Raw genomic sequence first — 22190 nt, forward strand, 5'->3', positions numbered from 1 at the left:
CCCATGATGCAACAGGCGCACACCACAACAAACGAGAGCGAGGCGGCAGCTGCGGAGCAGCGCCGGAGCGCATAAAGAGACGCGGCACAGCGAGTCACTGAACTCGTCTTTTATGGAGTTTTCACTCCAGAGCAAGTGAGAGCGGCTGGTGCGTGAACCGACCCGAGATGACAAAGAACAAAGAAGTGGAGCGCATCGCCAAAAAGCTGGACAAAATGGTGCAGAGGAAGAAGACGGTGAGTGTCCAGAGGGCGCGCGCTCGCTCGCTCGCTCGCGGTCAGGCGATGGGCGCGGGACTGCTGACCCCAGCAGGAACGTGGAGAGCACGTGGAGCCGCGTTGACGTGTGTCGGTCAGGTTGGAAAGACGAGAAGCTTCGTGCTCTCTCTGCGGCTCTGTTGCCCAAAACGGGCAGGTAAATCACCCGCACCTTGGATCAATTATCTGAGTGGCTTCTGAGGGTCAGGTGCACTGACCCTGATCCGAACCTCAGACTCCACTGTGAGAAGATGCCTCCAGAAAAACATCACTCCCAAGAGGTGCACACTATTGAACGGTGAAACTCATCCAGTCCTCCAAAAGTGATTGAGTCGAGAAATAAAACTTGATTCGTCCGGTCTCTACTTTAAAGACTGCTTTCTTCTCCCGTGAACACTATGAACATTTTATTTTTTTTAGAAACGCACTTGAAAGACGGTGTTCAGACGCCACCGCTGGAACGAGTCTTTGACACTGTAGTTCTCCGACAGACAGCGCCCCCTACTGAGCTGAAAGAGCAGCCTGACACTTGGCTCTCTCTGAGCAGGGACCTCTGTGTTGTGGCTCTGTCCCTGCGCCTCCTCTAAGTGGGCAGGCGAACGCTCCAGTTCTTATTCCGCTTTTTTCCCCCCCGTGTGTCAGGAGGGAGCTCTGGACATGCTGAAGGAGTTGAAGAACATCAACATGTCTCTGGAGACTCTGCAGGTCAGACTCCACACTGGAGATCGAAAGGCGTGAAGAGTGGGGATGCTTCCTGTTCTAATGGACCTGTTCTCCACAGTCCACCAGAGTTGGGATGTCTGTCAATGCTCTGAGGAAGCAGAGCTCCGACGAGGAAATTCAGACCCTTGCAAAGTTCCTCATCAAGTCCTGGAAGAAGCTACTGGGCAAGTGTCTTCCTCTCTGTCTTTAGGGCCATGTTTAGCCAAGAGACATCTGTTCCATTTGTATCTGTTCCAACAGATCTATCTATCTGTCCGTCCATCCATCCATCCCTCAATCTCATCCATCGATGATCCATCCATCTCATCATCCACCTATAAACCATCTATCTATCTATCATCATCATCATCATCATCCATCCATCCATCCATCTATCATCTCGGTGTCATTCATCCATCCACCTATGATCCATCTATGCATTCATCATCTATCCATCATCCACCTGTCATCCATCCATCCATCCATTCATCAGCCTATCATCCATCTCTCTATCCACCTATCATCCATCCATCCTTCCATCCCTCTCACTTATCATCCATCCATCCTTCCATCCGTCTCACTTATCATCCATCCGTCCTTCCATCCATCCATCCATGTCATCTATCATCCATCCATCATCCACCTATAATCCATCTATCTATCAACCTATCATCCCTCTATCATCCATCCATCCATCCATCCATCCGCCTATCATCCATCTCTCTATCCACCTGTCAGCCATCCATCCATCCTCATGGATCTCCCTCTCTGGAGAATTCACTTTGTGTTATGTGTCTTGTGTCTCCAAAGATGGTTCTGAGGGGAAGTCCGATGAAAAGGAGTCCAAAAAGGAAGTTGACTCTCCTGTGAAGCCTTCATCAACCTCCAAGGACCCGTGCTCCGCTGAGAAAAGGTCTCCCTCCCTCTCACCTTCTTCACACACACACACACACACACACACACACACACACACACACACACACACACACACACACACACACACACACACACACACACACACACACACACACACACACACACACACACACACACACACACACACACACACACACACACACACACACACACACACACACACACACACACAGTATAGAGCCAGAGGTGCACACAAGGAAGCAAGCGTTTGTGTTTGCAACAGAGGATCCTACCTGGGACCATGTGTCTGAACCTCTGTGTTCTGCCTCTGCAGCAGCAAGAAAGCGGACGAGCCGCCCAACTCCCCCACCAAGCCCACCTCTGCCGTCACCTGCTTCCCTCCCACAGCCATCACCTCTGACAACGTCCGGAACAAGTGTCGAGAGCTGCTGGTGGCCGCGCTGCAGACGGACGGTGAGGTTTCCTCCTCTGCTGTCAGGATGCAGAGCGGATGACACGCTGTGTGTTGCAGGAGACTACAAGACCATCGGCGTCAGCTGTGAGCACCTCGCTGCAGAAATAGAGGATCATATCCTTCCTCAGTTCTGAAGCTGGATGACTGAGCTCCTCATTGATCTTTCTTCCTTGACTGCGCTCCCTGCTCACAAATCTACAACGAGTTCAAGTCCACCGACATGAAATACAAAACCCGCCTGCGGAGCCGCATCTCCAACCTGAAGGATCAGAAGAACCCGGACCTGCGGCGGAACGTCCTGTGTGGCAACATCTCGGCGCAGCGCATCGCCTCCATGAGTGCCGAGGTCCGTGACACGCTCTGCATGGCCGCGCTGCCCTGACTCACTGCACCCTGCTTCCCTGCAGGAGATGGCCAGCGCCGAGCTGAAGCAGATCCGCGAGGCTCTGACCAAAGAGTCCATCAGGGAGCATCAGCTGTCCAAGGTGGGAGGCACCGAGACGGACATGTTCGTCTGCGGCAAATGTCACGGCAAGAACTGCTCCTACACACAGGTACACACACACACACTCTCTTCCTTTGTGTCTCGATCCTTGTGGGGACCTCCACCTTTGCCAGGACTCGGAACCAAACTGAAACCCCATCGTGATGACCGAGTTACTTGGACGTCTTCGTCCTCAAATTGAGGCTTAACCTACAAAAGGTCCCCAGAAGGAGGTGTTTAGTCAAGAATTGGTCCCCACAATGACAAACAAACACAGACTCACATTGCATTTACTGGCTGCCTGTGTGTTGAAGGTGCAAACTCGCAGCGCGGATGAGCCCATGACCACCTTCGTCGTGTGCAACGGCTGTGGCGACCGCTGGAAGGTGAGTTCAGGTCCTCACGTACGTGTCTTGCTCGGACTTCACTCTCCTGACTTTGTTCTTCTCCTTTCCAGTTCTGTTGAAGAGCGCTGCTGTTTTATGACCCCGCCACGATGCTGCCAGTGAAGTTGAACACAACTTTGTTTTGTTTCCTTTTCTTTTATATTTAAAAGCTGTAATATAGTTCAAAGCAAAAAATGTTTTTTTTCCTCTTTGTATGAAGCAGAAGGCGATTTTGTTGTCGTAAGAAAAGAAAAAAAATTTAAAAAGTGCTTTATACCAGTGTGAGACACAGTTGTGGAAAAGGTGGGTTTCTTTGCCCCGATTCGCTGCCACATGTTTTGCCCTCGACATTTGTATTAAATTTGCTCTTGGATATCGTGGAGTGGTGTGTTTTTGTGGGGTGAAGAGGATGTTGTGTCAACACTCGCAGAGGAAGCTGCTGCAGAAGAAAGGAAGATCTCATTTAGCTGCTCAGCAACACTTGGTCAAGTCGCCAGACGAACCAGAGCTCGACGCTGAAGCTCAAGATGGTGCCAGAGCAGACGCCCATGAGGTCATGTGACATGCAAGTGCCCAAGATGACTGGGTGCATACATTAGAGTTCCATCGTGGTGAAGAAAACGTGCTTTGTCAACAATAAACACCTTTATCATTGTCAGGAACACGTGTCACGGTGTGCAGCCTGATCTACAGCGTCTCCCTCAATACTTTTCCCACCAGGTGGCCCAGATCTCCAGGCTGGAAGCTCGCAGGTTTGATCAACAGCCAGGATGAGTCCATACCAGGCGGTGGCGCTCTCCCAGTGTTGAGCTCTATACAATACAATACAAGTTTTATTGGCACGATGTAACGATGAAATCCAAGGTAAGACAATTATCGTTCTTCACATATAATGCAGATAGACATCCAGGTGATTTACAGTGGAGGGAACTGAAAGGTGCAGACATTTTACACACATTCTAAACTGTCACGTACCAACTTTTTAACTGGTAAGTGAGAAGAAGGTCCGCTGGTGGGAGACACCACGTGCGTCGCAACAGTGCTTTCTGCTAACGCTGTGTCCCGGGTGAGCGCCTCCCTCCTTCTCAGGAGCCGCTGGACGATGACTGGCACTGGTGTCTCCTTCAGGGTCTGCACCAGGACCTTGCCTGCAGGGGACATGCGGTGCAGAGAGGTGAACATCAGAGGGTGAAGAAGAACATCGGGACTCACCCAGCAGTGCGATGAAGAACAGGGCGATGGCGACCAAACACCAGAGAAGCGTCGCTGGACTCCAGGACAGCACCTCACTGCTGCTGCAGTGGCCTCCGTGGCTGCAGCTGCAGACCTTCACAGTCACGGTCCCGGTGCTCCACTGCATGGGGACCTCGCCGTCACTGACCACGACTGGAACCAGGTGGACTCTTTGGTGAGAGCGGTCCAGTGTGGCTTGCTGGGTCAGGATCCTCGCCGTGTTGTCTGGAATGGAGAAGGTCGCTGGCTTGACGTGAGCAGCTCTCAGGTCACAGTGGGTGCCGGAGCCTCACCTCCACTGTCCTGCACGGTGAACGGGCCGGTGTGGGAGGCCATGCTGTAGGAGAACTTGTCTCCACTCGGGGGGTCGTCGGGGTCAACAGCTGAGACTACCTGGATCAGCTGTGAAGGACAAGTCACGAACACAACTCACTCCAGAAAAACCAGAGAAGAAGACGAAGTACCTGACCAGCCGCCTGGAAGCCCTCACAGACAAACGGGGCGCCCTCCACCACCAACACGGGGGCGTTGTCGTTGACATCCAGCAGACAGATGCTGACAGTCGCACGGCTGGGAAGAGCGACATCTAGGGAGCACCAACGTAACAGCAGCTCATGGTCACTGAAAACAGAACAGTTCTGGTCTGGGGTTGCTCTTGGACTGACCGAGTTTGGTGGCGGTGACTGAGAAGTTGTGGCAGGCCGACGCCTCTCGGTCCAAGCTGCCGACCACCGTGATGCTCCCGGTGGCTTCGTCGATGTCAAACTTCCGGTCTGTGTCCCAGTTGATGAAGTACCTTCAGGCAGAAAGAACCTTGTCAACTCAACACAGGTCGATCTTCACATGACTCATTTGAATAAACTTCTGCTTGGTTTTCCACCGGAGCTGGTCATGTGACAGGAAGTCATGTCCTCAACAAACCTGACTGTTGTGAGCTTCAAATGCTCGTGTGTGAACAATCCAGGACCGACTCACCTGATGGGGCTCTGAGGTCCGTCGGGGTCGCTGGCGTGCACAGCGCCGACCATCGTGCCGACCGCGGCGTCCTCCTTCACCTCCATACGGTACCAATCCTTGTCAAAAACGGGGGCTTCCACCTCATTTTCCAGGAAGATCTCCACCAGGGCGAGGTCTGGCGTGTGCTGCGGCTCACAGCCCGGGGGCACCTGAGTGTTCTCCACCTGAAGGTCGACTCTGTACGAAGAGCGTGTCTCGTAGTCCAGAGGCTGTGGAGACAGAGCTGCTCACTCCACTTCGCCGTCATCGGGCGTCTTCTCACCTTGCGAACCAGGATGACGCCCTCCTGAGTGTCCTGGTCTGTGAGGACCTCAAACACGCTGCTCCCGCCGACGATGGAGAACTTCATCTCCGCGTTCTTCCCGAGGTCAGGGTCGACCGCCCTCAGTCTGCCCACTGTGCTCCCGGGCTGGACAGACTCCCGGACGTGGAACTGGAACACATCTGGAATCGGAGACAGTGGTTCTCACTTTGTGGCGCGACGCGTGCGACCAGTCACGGCGCCTCACCCTGAGCGAAGCGAGGCGGGTTGTCGTTGACGTCAGTGAGCGTGACCGAGACCTGGGTGGTGGCGGTGAGGCCGCCGCTCAGCCCCGCCCTGTCTGTGGCCACCACCACCAGGTGGTGGCTCTCCCTCCGCTCGCGGTCCAGGTCACCAGGAAAGATGGACGCCGTCCGGATCAGGCCTGAATAAGCGAAACATTAAAGACATCAAACAAACGTAAACATGATTCATGGGACTTGGAGCTCACCAGTCTCATGATCCAGGCTGAAATATTCGTGTTCTCCTTGGAAGTCGTAGTGGATCTGAGCATTCAGGCCCTCGTCTGCATCGGAGGCGCTGAGCTGGACCACTGACGCACCTGACACACACAGGGACCGGTCAGGGTCGGGTCTGCTGGCGACCCCTCCTGCTCATGACTCACCCCAGTTGGAGTTCTCCGGAACAGCTGCGAGGTAGGAGTCTTGGCTGAAGACCGGCGCGTGATCATTGACGTCTCTGAGGAGCACAGTGATGGCTCTCTCCGGCTGCACCACTCGATCCGTCCGCCGCTCAATGACGGTGAACGCCAGGCGGTAGACGGCCTTTTCCTCCCGGTCCAGAGGGCGGCTGGCGAAGAGGTCACCGGTGTGTGGGTCCAGCGTGAAAAGGTCGCCCGCTCCTTCGCCGGACAGAAGATACTCGATGCTGCCGTCACCGGGGTCCTGGTCCGACTGGAGCTGAGGATGAGCAGATGTGTCGGGAGGAAAGCCTCTTCTGAAGCCCCAGGAAGGAGGGTGGGACACGCACCTTGCCGATGAACTGGACTTCCTCTGCTTCCTCGATGAGCAGGAACTGCTGCCCCTCCAGCCTGTGTCCACCCGAGGAGCCGGTCCAACTCAGCAGGAGAGCCAACAGGGAGAGCGGCGTCATGTTCGCTGAAGGTCAGGAGGAGCCAGGCGCTAAACATAAACTACACAGTATAAGAATATCAGTCATAAACACAATCAGAAAAATGCAAATACAATTTCCAGACGGAGATCAATAAAGTGAATCTGAGTCACGTCGAGTCTATAAAACACACTGGCTGCTGCTCATGTAGATGACAAAGATGGCGTTCAAAAGGTTCAGCACAACTGCGGAGTCCTCTTCACCTGCTCATAATTCATTGAGTCATTGCTACAATAATGAGGTGAAACATGGAGATACTCAACCATGTGTCGCTGCTCACGCGGTCAGTTCAGGTTCAGATGAGCTTCGATGACGCTGAACTGAGAGGAGACTGATCTGAGGATGAAAAGAATAAAGGTGAGATGAAAGGCAAGATGTCACAAAGGCACCAGAAACGCTTCATGGGGATTAAAGCATGATATTGTTTTGATGGTTTTGAGGTTTGTTTTCTATTGATGCTTTCGCACATAAAGCGAATACAAAAGGCTTCGGATAAACCTTGAAATAATCCATTCCAGTCCTTTAAACAAATAAATACCTTTTTAGCAAAGGCATTTTCATTCCTTTTTATGTTCTATATACGATAGAAATATATACATCTATAAGTTATTTATACACCAAATAAATACGCATTTGTGAACCAGATCAGTGAAAAGGTGAGTAGCTCACTTACCAAACCGCACATGACTCGCCTCCTTCCTTCAATTGTTGATCTGTCCTGAACTGTGACGCTGAAGAATCAGAGTAGCAATATACAGAAACCAGTCTGTCCTCCCTGATCTGAAACTGGACAAGACTGGAAGTGAGTCAAGGACAAAGTTTCCGGGCCTCACGAGACCCATTGAACCAAACAAGTCACCTGCTGCAACAGAAGCTGTGAATCTCCTCACTGCTGTAGGAAGCACTTGTCACAATGAAACTCTTTAGTGTTTGACTATTTTATTAAATAAAATCCATCCTGGAGACACAGTCAGTCAGTTCTTTATTTCTGAGGACACACACACTCACTCACACACAGACAGAGAGACACTCACGCACGCACACACAAACCCGTTTTAAAAGAACAGACACACCGTCCACTGTGTCAGAGTCTTTCAGAGTCTTTGAAGAACGATTTGCCTGGAGACCTACTGCTGCATTGAAATACTGAGGGAGACAAAGGTCAAAGGTCGTCCGCGATCACGACTCCAGGAGCAGACTGTCCTCGTTGTCAGTGGCGGGCAGCATGAGCTGCTGTTCGTAGTACAGGCTCTTTGCATAGTTGATCTCCTGGGAGATTTTTATGGCCAGAGACTCGTTCTTGACATGAACCTGTGGAGCAAGTCAGATTTGAGATCTCCAGATTCCAACATTTGGACAGAAAATGGACGCACCATGGGCTTCTGGTGCGGAGGTCCCGGGATGGCCACCCCGCTGCTGGTGCTCTCGGCCTTCTTCGTCAGCTGCACGTAAACCTTCCCGTGGTCCTTGGACACGAGGCAGTGGTAGAGGTCGTCGTACTTGACCTCCAGGAAGATGGCCTCGCGATCCACAAACTCTCCAGGCTTCAGGAAGTAGACCACCTTGGAGGAGATGAGCACGCAGTAACTGTCGATGAGCTCCACGGCGATGAAGCTGCAGCGAGAGTCAAGTTAAAGCCTGCTGCCTGGAGCCCGGGGGGAGTGACCTTGACTCACAACTCTGAGTGGATGTTGTCCGTGAGGTGGAAGAGCTGCTCCTGGCCGTCGGCTTGAGTGGCGGAGTATCGCGGCAGGAGGCCCTGGTGCCCATTGCAGCAGCGCGGCTTCCTGACGCGGTGCATGCCTTGTCTGTGACAAACACAGCTTGTGAACCAGGAACCCGCCGGCGCAGCAACAGCAGGAGGAGGAGGAGGGAGCTACCTGTGGTTGCTGAGGCTGACCATGTCCCGCACCGTCTGCGCCGTCTCCGAGGCAAAGTCCAGCGCTCCGGCCACCGGCTTGGTGACAGTTCCCACCAGGCCTTTACCGAGCCCGGAGAAGAACCCGCTGACCCCGCCTTCTGTTTTCACCCCCTCCACTGTGGATGTGATGATGCTGGTCATGCCGCCGATGATTCCTGGTTCAACAGAGCACCAGCTGAATATCCAGCCCATCTGAAGGGGTCAGAGCCAGGCGACGCTACCGTGAGCAAGGCCATGGATTCCAGCCACCAGGTGCTCCCCGCTGGTGGCGCCGTGGTACCTGATGTACTCCCTCTCATTCTGGTGGCGGTTATCCATGGTCTTCCCCAGCCCGTCCGACAGAGTCCCTGCGAACTGAACCCAAAACCGTGCTGAAACCTTCACATCTGGGACAGCAAAGACGCCCCCGGACGCCAGACCTTGGCTGCAGAGTTGGACACGCCGTGGGTCACGTTGCGGATCAGGCCTCCCACGTTCCCGTACTTGATGAGCTCGGACACGCCCTCGGTGACGTCGTTGAGGAGGCCGATGGGGTTCCCCAGGAAGTCCACGGAGCCCAGGATCTGAGCGGCTTGGCTGATCAGCTCCTGCAGATCCACCGCAGAAGGCCAGCGATCAGAGACAGTGTGGTTGTGCAGGTTGTGCTCTGCTGACTGAGCGCACCTCTCTGAAGTGCTTGAGGATGTCGCTGATGATGATGTCCTGCGTCTCATAGGGGTGCACCCTGGTGTAGGGGTACATGTTGACCACGGCGTCTTCGAAGCGCACCAGGGGGAAGCCCAGCGTGCCCTTCAGGGCCTGCAGAGAGCAGGTGCTGCTCACATGCTCCTGAGCGTGTTCTGCGTGCCTTTTACCTTCAGATCCGCGGGGAGCTTGTGCGAGGTGAAGACGCTCAGCTTCACCTGCGGGAGGCTGATCTTCAGGTTCTCAAAATAGTAGCGTTTGGGTGGTTCCTCGCTTTCGCTCGGCCTCTCGTGGAAGTTCTCGTCCAGCTTCTCCAGCTCTGCACCAAGAAGCCCAGTGAAATGAAAAGGAATGAACTGAAGCTCTGAGGCGCTGAACTCACCGGCCTCCGTCTCTCCGTAGCCGAAGAAGCTGAGCAGCTTCAGCAGCAGCTTCTCCTCTATGATGATGGTGTAGCGCTGAGCGGTCACCATCAGGTGCTGCGGGAATCAAAGCGCCGCCGTCACTCTCATGAGTTGGGCCTGGAGCCTGGTGTGGCAGGTTACCTTGAACAGGTCTGTGAGGATGAGGCTGCTGGGAACTTTGAGGTAGTTGACCTGGAGGGCGGGGCCAGACTCGCCGTTCTCACCGCTGCAGTTGGGGGTCACGCACAGCATCACCGGCTGCGTGGTGCCCAGCAGCTGGTTGTCCACCTGGTTCCAACATGCCCAGTTTGAATCCCGCCCAGCGTGAGTCAGTCAAACCCAGACCCTGAGCCTGAGCCTCACCTGGATGTGTTGAACATTCAGCTCCAACAACTCATTGGCGGCCGTGCGGGTGAAGTGCACATTGATCCCAGCGAGAGAGGCGAACACCAGCTCCTCAGGAACCTTGTTGACCAGAGACAGACCCACGCCTTCCTCCAGGTTCACCAGCACCTGTGGTGAAACATCGCTCAGAGCCACAGCTCCACCACTGAAGCGGGCAGCCTCACCTCCATCTCCTGCTCCGTCTTTTGCACCTCTTCTTTGCTCCTGTCGGGCTCCGCCGAGGGCGAGGGTGAGGGCGGGGCCACCCTCCGGTGATTGAAGTCGCTTATCTACACAGAGGGTCAGAGGTTGAGAGGATGACAGGAGGCCTGGGCTGAGCCATCTTCCCCTTCCTCACCTGTAGGACGCGTGTGGGTCCATCTGGCAGCACCTGGACGGACAGCACGCCAGAGCCCGGTCTCATCTTGAGGTTGATGAACTGCTGCTCCGGGACGGGATCCAGTAGACCTGAGTCGGGTCCCAGCACCACCTGGGCTCCGTCCACCAGACCTGCCACGCCGTTCTTCACCTGCAACACCAACAATAAAGGAGGACGAATTACTGACTGCTCCACCAGAGACATCCACATCTGAGGCCTCAGGAAGATGCAGCCTTTATGTTGGATCTTATTTTGGTTTCACATCTGCTTCCTGCTCTCACCTGGTTGTGACAGGAGAGATTGAAGTCTTAATTTAATTGAATTTTATTTTTGTTATGTTTTTGACTGCACATTATTCCAAAGCACTTTCCTAGTTGTTTTTTTTTTTATTTAATTTATTTTACATTTTTTTATTGCATTTTATTTTATTTGATTTTTATTATGTTTTTGACTGCACATTATTCCAAAGCACTTTCCTAGTAGTTGTTTTTTTATTAAATTATTATTTATTTCACTTATTAAATGTAATGTAATTTAATTTTTTTTAATTTACTCATTATTTTGATTTATTTTTTATTGCATTTTATGATGTTCTTGACTGCATGTTACTCCAAAGCACTTTCCTAGTTGTTGTTTTTTTATTAAATTAATTCTAATTTTTCTTTCACTTATTAAATGTAATTTAATTTTATTTATTTATTCATTAGTTTGATTTATTTTGGATTGCATTTTATGATGTTTTTGACTGCACGTTATTCCAAAGCACTTTCCTAGTTGTTGTTTTTTTATTCTTTTTTTTTTGTTCACTTATTAAATGTAATTTAATTTAATTTATTTATTCATTAGTTTGATTTATTTTGTATTGCATTTTATGATGTTTTTGACTGCACGTTATTCCAAAGCACTTTCCTAGTTGTTGTTTTTTTATTAATTTTTTTTTTGTTCACTTATTAAATGTAATTTAATTTAATTTATTTATTCATTAGTTTGATTTATTTTTTTATTGCATTTTATGATGTTTTTGACTGCACGTTATGCCAAGTATCCCCCAGAAGTCTTCACGCTGGCAGCAACCCAGCCTCAGATAAACTGTAGAAGATGGATGGATGGATGGATGGGAAGGCCACGCCCACATACTAATAAAGTTTTGTGTTTGCATTTTAAGAAATTAAAAAAATCAAATGTTTTATCTGTCTCCAGCCAGGAGGGGTCGGTCTTGACTAACACGCACCTGAACGACCAGGCGGGGAAGACCGCAGGTCAGCATTCCTGAGCTGAAGTACCAGGTCTGAGTGGTGCTGCGGCGCGGGTCCGGCTTCCGCAGCTTGAGGGGCTCGTAGCTGAGAGACAGGACAAAGGCCCTTGCTTTTTCCACGTCATGCAGAGGCCAGTTACAAAAAAAATCACCCACCAGTTGTCACTGACAGCAGCAAGGCCAGCGATGTCCAGCACCAGAGAGGACTCCAGAGGTCGGGGCTGGGCTGGTTTACTCTGAGGTGGAGATGAACCTTCGTGACACAGCATGCCAGAGCCGGTCATCCTCCACAGCTGGGAACGTTTTCCGGGCTCCTGATCGGGGGGGGGGGGGACTTTTTTAACAACATTATTGACAAGCGACAGCTCAGCCTCAGAATTCTCATGGTGTGCTTTTTACAGTTTCCGAGATACTGCCATTTGTCGGGGAGTAGTTCACTCGTTCTGAAGCACAATGAGTCAATCAGCAGTTCTGCTTCGTGTGAGAGGGAGGGGGAGCGTTGCCGTGGCGATGGAGATGCAGTGTAGGGGAAACGTCACCGGCTGCTCAAACTGCAGACACACGCCGGGCAGCTGGGGCATCTTTTATGCCAGAGACACCGTTCAAAGGTTAAAACAGCTGTAGACCTCCACTGACAGCATGTGTATTGCGGTCGCGCATGGTGCATTCACAGGCTGTTTATTCATAAAGAGCAGCTAGTTCACGTCTTCAGTTTCCAATTGAGCATGTTTCTATTCCTGATCCCTTGAAGGCTGTTAAAATGAACCACATGAAACCCCCCTGAAACCCTTATCCATACCTTCTTTTTGAGGATGACACGCTGTGTTGTAGAGTCCACATCGAGGACCAGCTCAGCATAGGTGACCGGGCGCACCTTCCCGACTGGCCTCTTCTCTGTACTCCTGCGTCAGCACAGTGATGTTAGTCACCTCAACAGCGAGCGTAAAACACAAAACTATTTTCCGACGGCTCCTCACTGGGAGAATGTGTAGGTGGCTGCGATGTAGATGAAATTCTCATAGTAGAGTTTGTTGTATTCCCTGAAGAAGTTCATATCCGCGGTGACCTCGGAGGAGCCAGCTCCCTTCACGATCATGGTGAGGTACGGCGGTAACGTGGGCTCATCGCAGGCGTAATCCAGGGAGCACCCGGACTTCACGTCCGTGTGCAGCCGCATGTCCACCACGCCGTGCTGCCAGAACTGGACCGGCACCTGAGGAGGCGATCAGACACTCTTAATATCCAGATCAGCAAACGATATCCAGCATAATATCATGGTTTGGTCAGACCTCAGAGATGTTGTTGATGCGGAACGGCGGGGGCAGATGGCTGGAGTCGGTGAAGGTGATCTGGTAGGTGGCGCCCTCTAGGGTGATTTCTGTCCGCAGGAAGAAGCAATTCCCCAGTGTGTCTCTGTGAAAAAGGGGGATTATTATGAAGAGCATAATGACGCAGTAACTCGGTGAACAAGCAGTGCAAGCTGACCTCATGTTGACATGGAAGGACCTGGGCTTGTTGACCTCAAACCCCCCCGACCAGGTGCAGTTTGGAGTGTCCATCAGGCGCACACAGAGCAGCTGGTCGTAGTCGTTGCGTGGCCAGTGGAAGACGACGCTGGAACCCGGCAGCGTGGAGATATAACCTTCAGGGTTGGCGGTGCCCTGAAAAAAACAACTTATCTTACAGTAAGACTCTCTAACCCACAGTCAGTGGACTCCCTTCCCACCTGTCCCCGGGCAAACTCGCGCTGGGCGAAGGCGAGCTTGTGCGAAGAGCGGTTGTCCAGCAGGTAGCGTGGAGAGAAGGTGACGATGTGACTGTCTCGGTACCTGCCTTTCCCTTTCCTCACACTGATGCCTGGAAGACAAGCAGGGCGTCAACACATCATCCATCGCAATAGCGCCAGGGTTTGTTCACATGCCGATATTGTAGATGAGTCCAGGTCTGTTGCCATGCTGGATGACCTTCACGGCTCGGACGCCACTGCCACCATCCAGGGAGAAGCCCTGGCACCAGCCTGGCACGCCATCCGGGTGAATGCCTTTCCCAATACGCATAGTGCACCTGGGAGAATTGGGAGAGGCACAGTGAGCGGGGCTAAAAGTCAAGAGTGAGAGTCGCTACTGACATGGCCGGCTGCTCTTTATCAGCATAGCAGAAGAGCAATGGGCTCAAGCTGCGGGCGTATTCATGCTCCTCAAACTGGCCGGCCGCGTCCGCCTTCCCGTTGTCTTGGCGGAAAATCAAGGGCAGCCCTGAAGGGTAAAGAAGTGAAGCGCTTGGTGGCAAGTGAGGAACGGGAGGAGAGGATACCGTGCGTGTCTGTCACCTGTTTTGTTGATCAGCCAGTACGGCGCTGATATGAGGATCTTCAGCGCCCCCTGTGCACGCAGGATGATGCGACTGGTCAGGCAAAGAAGCCGCTTGTTGGTGTCGTACAGCCTCATCCGGACCACGTAGTTCTGAGTTCCAGGAGGAATGAGAAGCTCCTTGCAGACGGGAAAGCTGTCCAGGATGACACCTGAAACATGAGCAGAGTATGAGTCACTCAGGGGAGTGAGAGGTGAAGATCAGACAGAGGTGGGTTCTGACCTAGCTCCATGTTCTGGGAGGTGTCCGCGCAGTGAAGCACCGCCTCTTTCCCGGGTTTCAAGGTCCCTTTGATGGATGTGCCCTTGATGTAGTAGGAGAGGTTGCAGGGCAGCAGGTTGGCCAGCACCATGGTGGGCAGCAGGAAGATGGTGTGTCCCGGCTGCTGATAGATTTGCTTGGTGTTCCCAGAAGCCCTCTTGGCAGGCTGCTGCTCCGGGTAGTTTTCCTTTTTGACCACCACAGAATACCTGGGAAACACCGGGAGTGAGCACAGGCCAGTCACTGAAAGCCTCTTGCTGCCGACCTCACCTGAAGACCGGTTTCAGGTTGTCATCGAAATCCGCCGACTGGCACTCTCTCTTGGTGCTGCTGATCTCTCCGGCCCGGTCCACGCTCGTCCAGTGGATGGGAACTTTGCAGAAGAACAGCTGCATGCCTTTGGGCCGAGCCTGCAGGCGCCATGAGGTCAGGTGGAGCGGCACCGCCAGAGCCTGACCCGGAAGAATGGGAGGCAGCACCACCGGCTCTAAAGCACAGAAGGATGTGGTTACTCAATAAAACCACGAGGACGTCATGGAGCATGGAGCAAATAATGCCACGCTGTATGATTCTGTGTTTCAAATGTCCAATTTCCTCCAATGACATTGAATGCAACGTCACTGGCGGTTCAGCACTGCAATGATGGACCGGAGTCAAGCCCGCACCAAAACAAAACTCCAATTCCACAGTGCTTACATTACTAACTTGAATTAAATTATTCATTTTGTTTTGAAAACTTTTTAAAATACTACGTAAATCTTTTTTTGGATTCAAACTTTAATAACATCAAAACATCATTTTTCTGAATGTTTTTTTTTTTTCGAATGCAATTTGTTTTTTGTCTTCAAATTTCGATGGCAGCGACATATCACTCCATACGTGAGTGAACTAGCAGCACTGAAGCACAAAACAAAGTTCAGCAAAGAGCACGTCCCACTGATGTGGATGTCTTACTGTCAGGAGCTGAGGGGCTGTCCAGCCTGATTTCCATGGGAACATCCAGCCGGTTCTTCACCATCAGAGCGGAGCGGACGGTGATGACCTTCCTGGCGCTGCCTTCTAGTGTGATGGCGAAGACCACCCTGACAGGAGGCAGCGCTGAAAACTGCAGGGAGAAAAGATCAACCTCCTTCAAGACTTTTCTTTTCCAAACACATGACAACAGTGGAAGAGTGTCCTCACGTAGACGTGCGGGTGGATGATGTTGGTCCGGCTGATGGGGCTGCCAACCTGAGGACCATGGTGAGAGAGGTTGAATGTCAACAGTGAACACATCAGGAGCGGAAGGTCTGTTACCGTGTTGGAAGAGCTGTTCCTGTCAGGTGCCGCATAACGGAAGAAGATGCCCACTTTATCCACAGACACCGGCTTCACTTGTTCCCATCCACAGACTCGGACCAGCAGCTGGTGCAGCTTCAGCTCGTGCGTGTGTCTACGACACGAATCCCAGCTCAGTTACAACAGCAGGCCAAACCTAAACAAGTGCTGAATTACCGATGGCGGAGTTTCTCCCGAGCCTCGAACTCAAACGGGATCTCCTCTCCAGGCAGCACCTCCCGCCACTGGCTGACATTGTGGCTGTCGTCTGTGGCAGGTCCGTGGCCATCAGCGATGGAGTCTGCGCTGCTGCTGTGAGACAGCGCCACCCTGTGGACAGTTACGTTATTGTCCGTTTAACGCGAGCTTGCTGCATTCACTTGAAGAAGAAGAGAAATTTAAATAATTTATTTATTGTTTTGGGGTTAATTGCAAAATAATTGTTTTATTGTTTTTATGTGGAGTATTTTCTTTGTCTTTAAAAGTAATTTATTGTTCTGGTTTTTACCATATACTTGTTATTACTTTTATATTTTTGTATTTTTGAGTACTTTTTCCAGAATAATCCTCGTGAAGGAAACATAGGGTAGATCAGGAGGCAGGAGTCATCGCACAGCCACGCAGGAGTCACCGCACAGCCACGGGATTCAGGGATTTTTTAGCACAAAATAATTGAATAGTTGAATGAATACATAAAAGTAATTCCAAAAAACTGAAATAATAAGAAGTAAAAACCTTTTTTTTACTTTAAATACACATAAAATTCACAAATAAATCCAATACACATCTGTATATCTTTATCCACTAAAAGCATACTTTTAGGATTGTCTCAATTTCAGCAGTAATTTTTTTGTGAACGTTTTCAATGAACACCAATAATTTTGTGCATGGAATTAAACCAACCTTGTCGGGGTTGTAGTCAGCGTGGCGAACCACATGGTGCATCCTGTATGGTTACGTAGCGCGTACGGCACAAACGGCTGTCTCCTTTTGGACATCTTCACACCTGCCACCAGACGATGAGCATAAGGTTCGAGAGTCACTGGAAGAGAGAACAGTAGTTGTACAGTAGTGAATTCAGGACAAACTGACTCTGTCCAAAGGGCATTTCAGCCAAGCTCGTCCTCGGCGAGCGCGATGACGACGGGGATGCAGTCTCTTCCTGCTTCCAGTAGTCTGCAATCCAGGAGCTCTTGGTCGTGTTGTATTGATCTGTACACAAAAATCATGAAGACACAACAACAGCACAGCAACACAGCAACATGCTCAGGTGCATCAGCGGCCGTCCTCACCGAGGAGGACAGATGTGATGTTGACATCCAGCCGCTGCTTGGCTCGCACTCCCATCTTCAGACGCGATGGATGGAGGCGGCCGGCCGCCTGTTGCTGCCATGACAGGAAGCAGGGCCAGGGCTCGATCACAGGCTCCCAACCTAAAACAGAGACTTCAGCATCACAGCTTGCACTTGACAAGGTTGTAAGCTCTGTGCCAAGCTGACAACCAGCAGTGATTTTGGAGGGGCTGTTTTACTTTTAGTCTGGTCTTTGCGTCAAACTGTCACTTCAGTTTCTATTAATCTAAACTCTTCTTGTCCAGTTTTAGTCTAAAACTTGGTCTAGTTTTATTTTTGTCGACTTTTAATCTAGAAACAAATGTTGAAATGCTATTTAACCTTGTCAATAAAGTGGTGCAGAAGTACCTCACAGAAACTTAAAATCCAGACCGTAACAGACCTGTTTCATTTAAATTTTTTTAAGATTTAACTGAAAATGAGATTGTGTTTACCAAAATTCATCTTATACCAGAATAAAAATCAGACATTAGGAATGCACCTTGTATTTTAGCTGCACAGATGAAAAATGTGAGAATGAAACATAACATGCTTTGTAATTTAGACATTTATACTGCTTTTCTCTTAAAAAAAACAAAATGTTGCTTGAGTGTCTTGTCGGGGATTTGTTATTCATTAATCATTATTTTACACATTCTCCAGAAAAATACAGACATTGCCATCAATATGTGCATCTTGTGGATGAGCCACCATTATCCCTTGGCACGGGGTGAAGACACAAATAAAGATTGAAATGCCACATACTACACTTAGGGACCTTTACTAACGGCAAGACATTGTCAATACAGAGTTGTTGTAAAATGAAGGGAGGCTGAGGATCTGAATTCTGTACTATTATGACTGCTATCTGGTTCCCACAGTTACCTCCATCTTAAGATGAGTCACTGAATACGATCTGGCTCACGAGCCTGGATGTTGATGCCTGAGATGGAAAGGTTTTACCTGACAGTTCTCTGTTGTAGTAGTCAGCGGACAGAGTGAAGCTGGCGGTGCCTTCCTGTGAGGAGCCGATTCGCTGCAGCACAGACAGCCCTGCAATACCAATGTTCCAGTATAACTAAGTCCCCGTGCGCAGGGTGTAAAGCCAGACTTACTCGAGAAGGTGAGCTCAGCCAGAGGAATGTCACAGTCCAGGCAGTCATCGATGAAACAGATGCAGATGCTGTCAGCCTTCACCTCCACACCAGACAGAGAGGCAGCGTGACTGGAGTCAGAGGGGCCTCGGCGCTGGCCCACCATGTTCTCTGCGTTCTCCAGAAGCCATGCAGCCGCCTGGTCCATCTGGCCTGGAGTGAGGCACAGAATCAAAGATTTTAAAAAAAAAGGTCTGTTTATCAAGCCAGGAAACGCTCCTGAGACTCACCTTTACAGTGAATGAGAGCTCTTTTGCAGTCTTCCTTCCTGAAGCCAAGATCTTGCAGGTGGATTAGCTGCCCATCTGTTAAACACACCAGCATCCACGGAGCATCAGTTTTGTCCTGCCGCACTACATATTCAATATCATTAGCAGAGGAGAAAGGTTTTGCTACTGACCTACTAAGGTTAAATTCTTTGTTTTCTTCCCTTCTATCGGCTTATCTGCAGACGCCCTGCTGATTTCAGGAGCAGATAAGGAGGAGCTGGCAGTTGGGAAGGTCTTGGCAATGGCCAGGAAAAGCTGGACATCATTGTACGACAGTCGGATGTCCACAGATGGCAACTGGATCTGGGTAAAAACCATAGGTTTCTCATGGCACATGATGATTATTTCATTGGGTTTTACTTTTTACGGATGACATGGTATTGCAGCCAATGACAATATGACATATATCATCTAGAGCTAAAACATGAATTGCAGACCTCCAGCAACGGTGGGATTTCTTCAACATTGAAGGCATCCAGCAGGCCGGAGCTCGGCTGGTAGGTGGGGCTGCCGCACAGCTCCATCTGAACATTGACAGGGTCGATGATGGAAAGCGCCGTCTCCTTCTCGCTGCCCAGGCGACAGGAGAAGACCTGCAATAGAAATGACGCCATCATTTCAGATGCCAGGAGAGGAGGAGGCCAGTCCGAGACCTGACTCGCACCTCAATGCCAGCGAGGCTGCCAGAGAAGGGCCGGTCCAACAGGCGGGGCTTGTACGTCAGCACCGCGGTTCCTTTCAGGATGATGGCGTTGGTGTCCAAGCAGGACGAGTCCTCCACAACCACAAATTCCGTACCCGTGACATTGATCTTGACCTCAATACGGTAGTCTTGAGTGACGGGCACAGTGGACCTCTTGGTGACGACGCCACTCTTCACTGTTTTTGGCATGACAGCGCCAGCAGGGTTGGAAGCAGTGTCAGAGGTACCACTGCTGGGACAACGCTGACCCGATTCAGACACACCTGATGGCTTTTCCACTGGCACCCGGAGGAAGTCACTCACAAGCTGGAACCAGTCAAAGATAACGAAAACCCGGAGATTGTTCAGAACCACAGTGAAGGAGGAGGAGTCGCGCGTGGATCTGGAATAAAACAGACAAGACATAAACCTCCGCTCAGGCTTTTTTAACTTTCTCATGTGAGCTACCTGTAATGGAGCTCCAGCTGCAGAGTGGCCCGGTTTGAACCGGTTTTAGACGGCTGGAGAATACAATCAAACACATTTTTTTTGGATCCGTCGGCAGCACTGGTGCTTTTGGGTGGCTCGCTGCCTCTTGTGTCGTAGGCTAGCAACGAGTGAGACACCAAGTTGATCGACTTTGATCCATTTGAGAAGCTTTCAAAGAGCAACTTGGACTTCATGAAGTCGAACCTGACCAAGAGACCAAAGATCTTAAATCAGTGAAGAACATGACCAATGAGATTAAGAGATGCCTTGACAGCCCCTCCTCCTGGATGACTGAGATAATCACACTGAGAAAAATATCCATCATACGCGATCCACACAGTAAAACCAACACCCACCTAGCAAGGGAACCCTCTGAGATCTTGCTGTCCAGCAGCTCCAGGCTAACGTCCATCATGTCCACCAGAAAAGAGAAGTTTTTGTAGACATCTCCGCTTAACACCGTCTGCAACGTTGAGCCAGTCATGTTACACAGAGTCAGTTAAACAAACCATGTTGGGGTTGTTTGGACAGTCCGCTCACGTATGTGCTGGGGTCTTGTAGGTTATAGGGCCGCAGGAACTCCTCAATGGGCTCCCCGAGGTTGTTTTCTAGAAGGCCTCGAATCAGCTTGTAGTGCTCCAGGTCCACTGAGCAGTGGACTGAGGACAGGCTGCCATAGATCGACATGTCGGGCACAGCATGGGTGAGCTCCCTGCGGAATGCACAATTGACAGTCAGATAACACAGACAGCAAAACTAAACTCCAGCAGATACCTGTCAAGATTGCGTTCCACTTTGAGCTGGAGGCGGCAGCGGTCTCTAAGGAGGGTGCCTCCCGTTCGACGGACACAGTAGGAGGGAAAGAGGAGGTCGGTAAGTTCCGCAGGATTGTCCCAGAGCTGGGATGGCTGTCGCTCCGCAGCAAAGATGTCCATCTGCTGTAGGTCTAGTGAAATGCAGTCTAAAAGTGGAACTTGTGCTTCTGAAAGACAGTGAGAAATGAATTTGTTGTCAAGCCACACATATCTGAATTGTCTTTTTTGGGTGGCTATTTATTACACACAGGTATATCATCAATCTCTCCCCAGTCCATCCTTACTCCATCTTTTCCCTCACTTGTGAACAATCTTAGACTACATAGAGTTGGAGCTCATCCTCCCTTCTTCATAACTGCTCCAGTCCCTGCAGAGTCTTGAGCTCACCGTCGCTGTGCGGCGCAGCTGCCTCAGGGGATCGAGGGCTTGGCTTATTCAGAGTGAAGCCAGTTGAAGATGTCATAGGAGTTTTCAGCCAATCCTGCTCACCCCTCCTTCCCACAAGGTCCTGAAAATGAACATGAATTAAGGCACGCTCATGTACCAACACGGCATGTTGATTCAGAAAGTATCAGGTGGACTGTTTACTACAATTTGTACCACTTTACTAAAGCTGCAAATGGATTATTCAGGGGGGATATGAAGGTAAATATCAATGAAGAAATGCTCAATGAACAGATACAATTTAACCATCCACGAGATGACAAAAACATTCAAGGAAAAAAATGCAACAACACACAAAAGGTCCAAAAGTTAATGTAGAACCCATGTTAATGATAATGATCAGCCAGTTGTCACACGATAACACTGCGAAATCAAAACTGCTGAAACTAGTAAAACAGAGTATCAAGAGGTTTTTGTTTCTTTGTCATGTATTTGTCTGTATTACTTCAAGCTTCAGAGACACCTCCTGGTCAGAAAAGAAAACTCTGCCAGCAGTCCAGTTTTAGTCTGAGACACCATGCAGGATGGAAGGAGTCGGACTCACCAGAGAAGGGAAAAAGGCATGAACCATGGTGAGTTTCTCTACCTTGTCTTTGAGGGAGAAGGTCCCATAAGAACCTGCAGGCAAGAAGCAGTTCTGCACCCTCAACTGTCCGAGATTAGCCACGATGACCCTTGTGGAGCGAGAACTTTCTGGTATCAGTATGACAGGTGCGCCAGCATGGATGTCCAGAAGAACTCTGGATCCTCGCTGAGGATGATCCCTGACCTGGGAAGAGGAGCAAATAAAGAATACTCAAACATCCCTCTAAAAATTGAAGAAATACAACGTATAAATCTGTATTTATAACAAGTACTTGCGCACTTCTTATTTGGAGAGGAAGCACTGATTTAAATCTAAAACCCAGGGCCACACTTACAGCCTGGCCTTCCATGGCAGCCCTTTGTCGGCCAAGCACATCCTGTAGTTGTGTGAAATGTTGGATAAAGGCAACCACCTCCGCCTGAAAGCGCTGAGTGTGCACATACTGTACAGACGCCATCTCCAGAGAGACTTTAATGTCACACTCCCGCTCCAAATAGGGATCAGGGAGGCCATATCTGAACAAAGAGAATGAAGTATGTGACATGAATTTCACCTCAAATACATTCACAGAAGCAAGAAGAAT

At 50.5% G+C, this 22190-nt stretch overlaps 3 protein-coding genes across 3 annotated transcripts in view; 1 reads left to right on the forward strand and 2 right to left on the reverse strand.

Moving 5' to 3' along the window:
- On the forward strand, positions 1 to 3553 carry tcea2 (transcription elongation factor A (SII), 2). The gene is made up of 10 exons (XM_053848531.1): positions 1 to 236; positions 900 to 962; positions 1039 to 1144; positions 1770 to 1872; positions 2170 to 2309; positions 2368 to 2423; positions 2501 to 2656; positions 2718 to 2864; positions 3109 to 3180; positions 3252 to 3553. The coding sequence occupies exons 1-10, from the start codon at positions 168 to 170 to the stop codon at positions 3258 to 3260; spliced, it is 921 nt and encodes a 306-aa protein (XP_053704506.1). The 5' UTR covers positions 1 to 167; the 3' UTR covers positions 3261 to 3553.
- LOC128749184 (cadherin-10-like) lies at positions 3026 to 6873 on the reverse strand. Its single transcript, XM_053848530.1, has 12 exons — positions 6722 to 6873; positions 6357 to 6651; positions 6183 to 6293; positions 5940 to 6116; positions 5693 to 5874; positions 5389 to 5639; positions 5079 to 5209; positions 4878 to 4999; positions 4707 to 4815; positions 4393 to 4656; positions 4156 to 4328; positions 3026 to 3992 (listed from the first exon to the last, which is right to left on the reverse strand). The coding sequence occupies exons 1-12, from the start codon at positions 6842 to 6844 to the stop codon at positions 3939 to 3941; spliced, it is 1992 nt and encodes a 663-aa protein (XP_053704505.1). The 5' UTR covers positions 6845 to 6873; the 3' UTR covers positions 3026 to 3938.
- Positions 6836 to 22190, reverse strand: part of vps13d (vacuolar protein sorting 13 homolog D) — a 25533-nt gene continuing 10178 nt past the window's right edge. The window contains exons 24-71 of the mRNA XM_053848528.1: positions 21942 to 22122; positions 21608 to 21790; positions 20965 to 21085; positions 20537 to 20744; positions 20303 to 20474; positions 20119 to 20225; positions 19742 to 19966; positions 19256 to 19676; positions 19029 to 19184; positions 18723 to 18894; positions 18553 to 18627; positions 18284 to 18475; positions 18132 to 18221; positions 17130 to 17270; positions 16930 to 17049; positions 16741 to 16843; positions 16015 to 16167; positions 15817 to 15952; positions 15703 to 15750; positions 15475 to 15625; positions 14791 to 15007; positions 14482 to 14729; positions 14219 to 14410; positions 14018 to 14144; positions 13811 to 13953; positions 13616 to 13746; positions 13375 to 13550; positions 13179 to 13302; positions 12867 to 13102; positions 12689 to 12791; positions 12046 to 12203; positions 11866 to 11974; positions 10614 to 10784; positions 10441 to 10545; positions 10235 to 10384; positions 10013 to 10159; positions 9850 to 9946; positions 9638 to 9786; positions 9447 to 9581; positions 9203 to 9370; positions 9005 to 9137; positions 8743 to 8938; positions 8539 to 8670; positions 8236 to 8476; positions 7722 to 8173; positions 7536 to 7648; positions 7126 to 7198; positions 6836 to 6884 (exon numbers count right to left, since the gene is read on the reverse strand). Coding sequence (XP_053704503.1) covers positions 8042 to 8173; positions 8236 to 8476; positions 8539 to 8670; positions 8743 to 8938; positions 9005 to 9137; positions 9203 to 9370; positions 9447 to 9581; positions 9638 to 9786; positions 9850 to 9946; positions 10013 to 10159; positions 10235 to 10384; positions 10441 to 10545; positions 10614 to 10784; positions 11866 to 11974; positions 12046 to 12203; positions 12689 to 12791; positions 12867 to 13102; positions 13179 to 13302; positions 13375 to 13550; positions 13616 to 13746; positions 13811 to 13953; positions 14018 to 14144; positions 14219 to 14410; positions 14482 to 14729; positions 14791 to 15007; positions 15475 to 15625; positions 15703 to 15750; positions 15817 to 15952; positions 16015 to 16167; positions 16741 to 16843; positions 16930 to 17049; positions 17130 to 17270; positions 18132 to 18221; positions 18284 to 18475; positions 18553 to 18627; positions 18723 to 18894; positions 19029 to 19184; positions 19256 to 19676; positions 19742 to 19966; positions 20119 to 20225; positions 20303 to 20474; positions 20537 to 20744; positions 20965 to 21085; positions 21608 to 21790; positions 21942 to 22122 — 7075 coding nt within the window. The 3' untranslated portion in view covers positions 6836 to 6884; positions 7126 to 7198; positions 7536 to 7648; positions 7722 to 8041. The remainder of the gene's footprint in view (positions 6885 to 7125; positions 7199 to 7535; positions 7649 to 7721; positions 8174 to 8235; positions 8477 to 8538; positions 8671 to 8742; positions 8939 to 9004; positions 9138 to 9202; positions 9371 to 9446; positions 9582 to 9637; positions 9787 to 9849; positions 9947 to 10012; positions 10160 to 10234; positions 10385 to 10440; positions 10546 to 10613; positions 10785 to 11865; positions 11975 to 12045; positions 12204 to 12688; positions 12792 to 12866; positions 13103 to 13178; positions 13303 to 13374; positions 13551 to 13615; positions 13747 to 13810; positions 13954 to 14017; positions 14145 to 14218; positions 14411 to 14481; positions 14730 to 14790; positions 15008 to 15474; positions 15626 to 15702; positions 15751 to 15816; positions 15953 to 16014; positions 16168 to 16740; positions 16844 to 16929; positions 17050 to 17129; positions 17271 to 18131; positions 18222 to 18283; positions 18476 to 18552; positions 18628 to 18722; positions 18895 to 19028; positions 19185 to 19255; positions 19677 to 19741; positions 19967 to 20118; positions 20226 to 20302; positions 20475 to 20536; positions 20745 to 20964; positions 21086 to 21607; positions 21791 to 21941; positions 22123 to 22190) is intronic.

The sequence above is a fragment of the Synchiropus splendidus genome, chromosome 18 (genome assembly GCF_027744825.2).
Source record: "Synchiropus splendidus isolate RoL2022-P1 chromosome 18, RoL_Sspl_1.0, whole genome shotgun sequence".
Lineage (NCBI taxonomy): Eukaryota > Metazoa > Chordata > Actinopteri > Syngnathiformes > Callionymidae > Synchiropus > Synchiropus splendidus.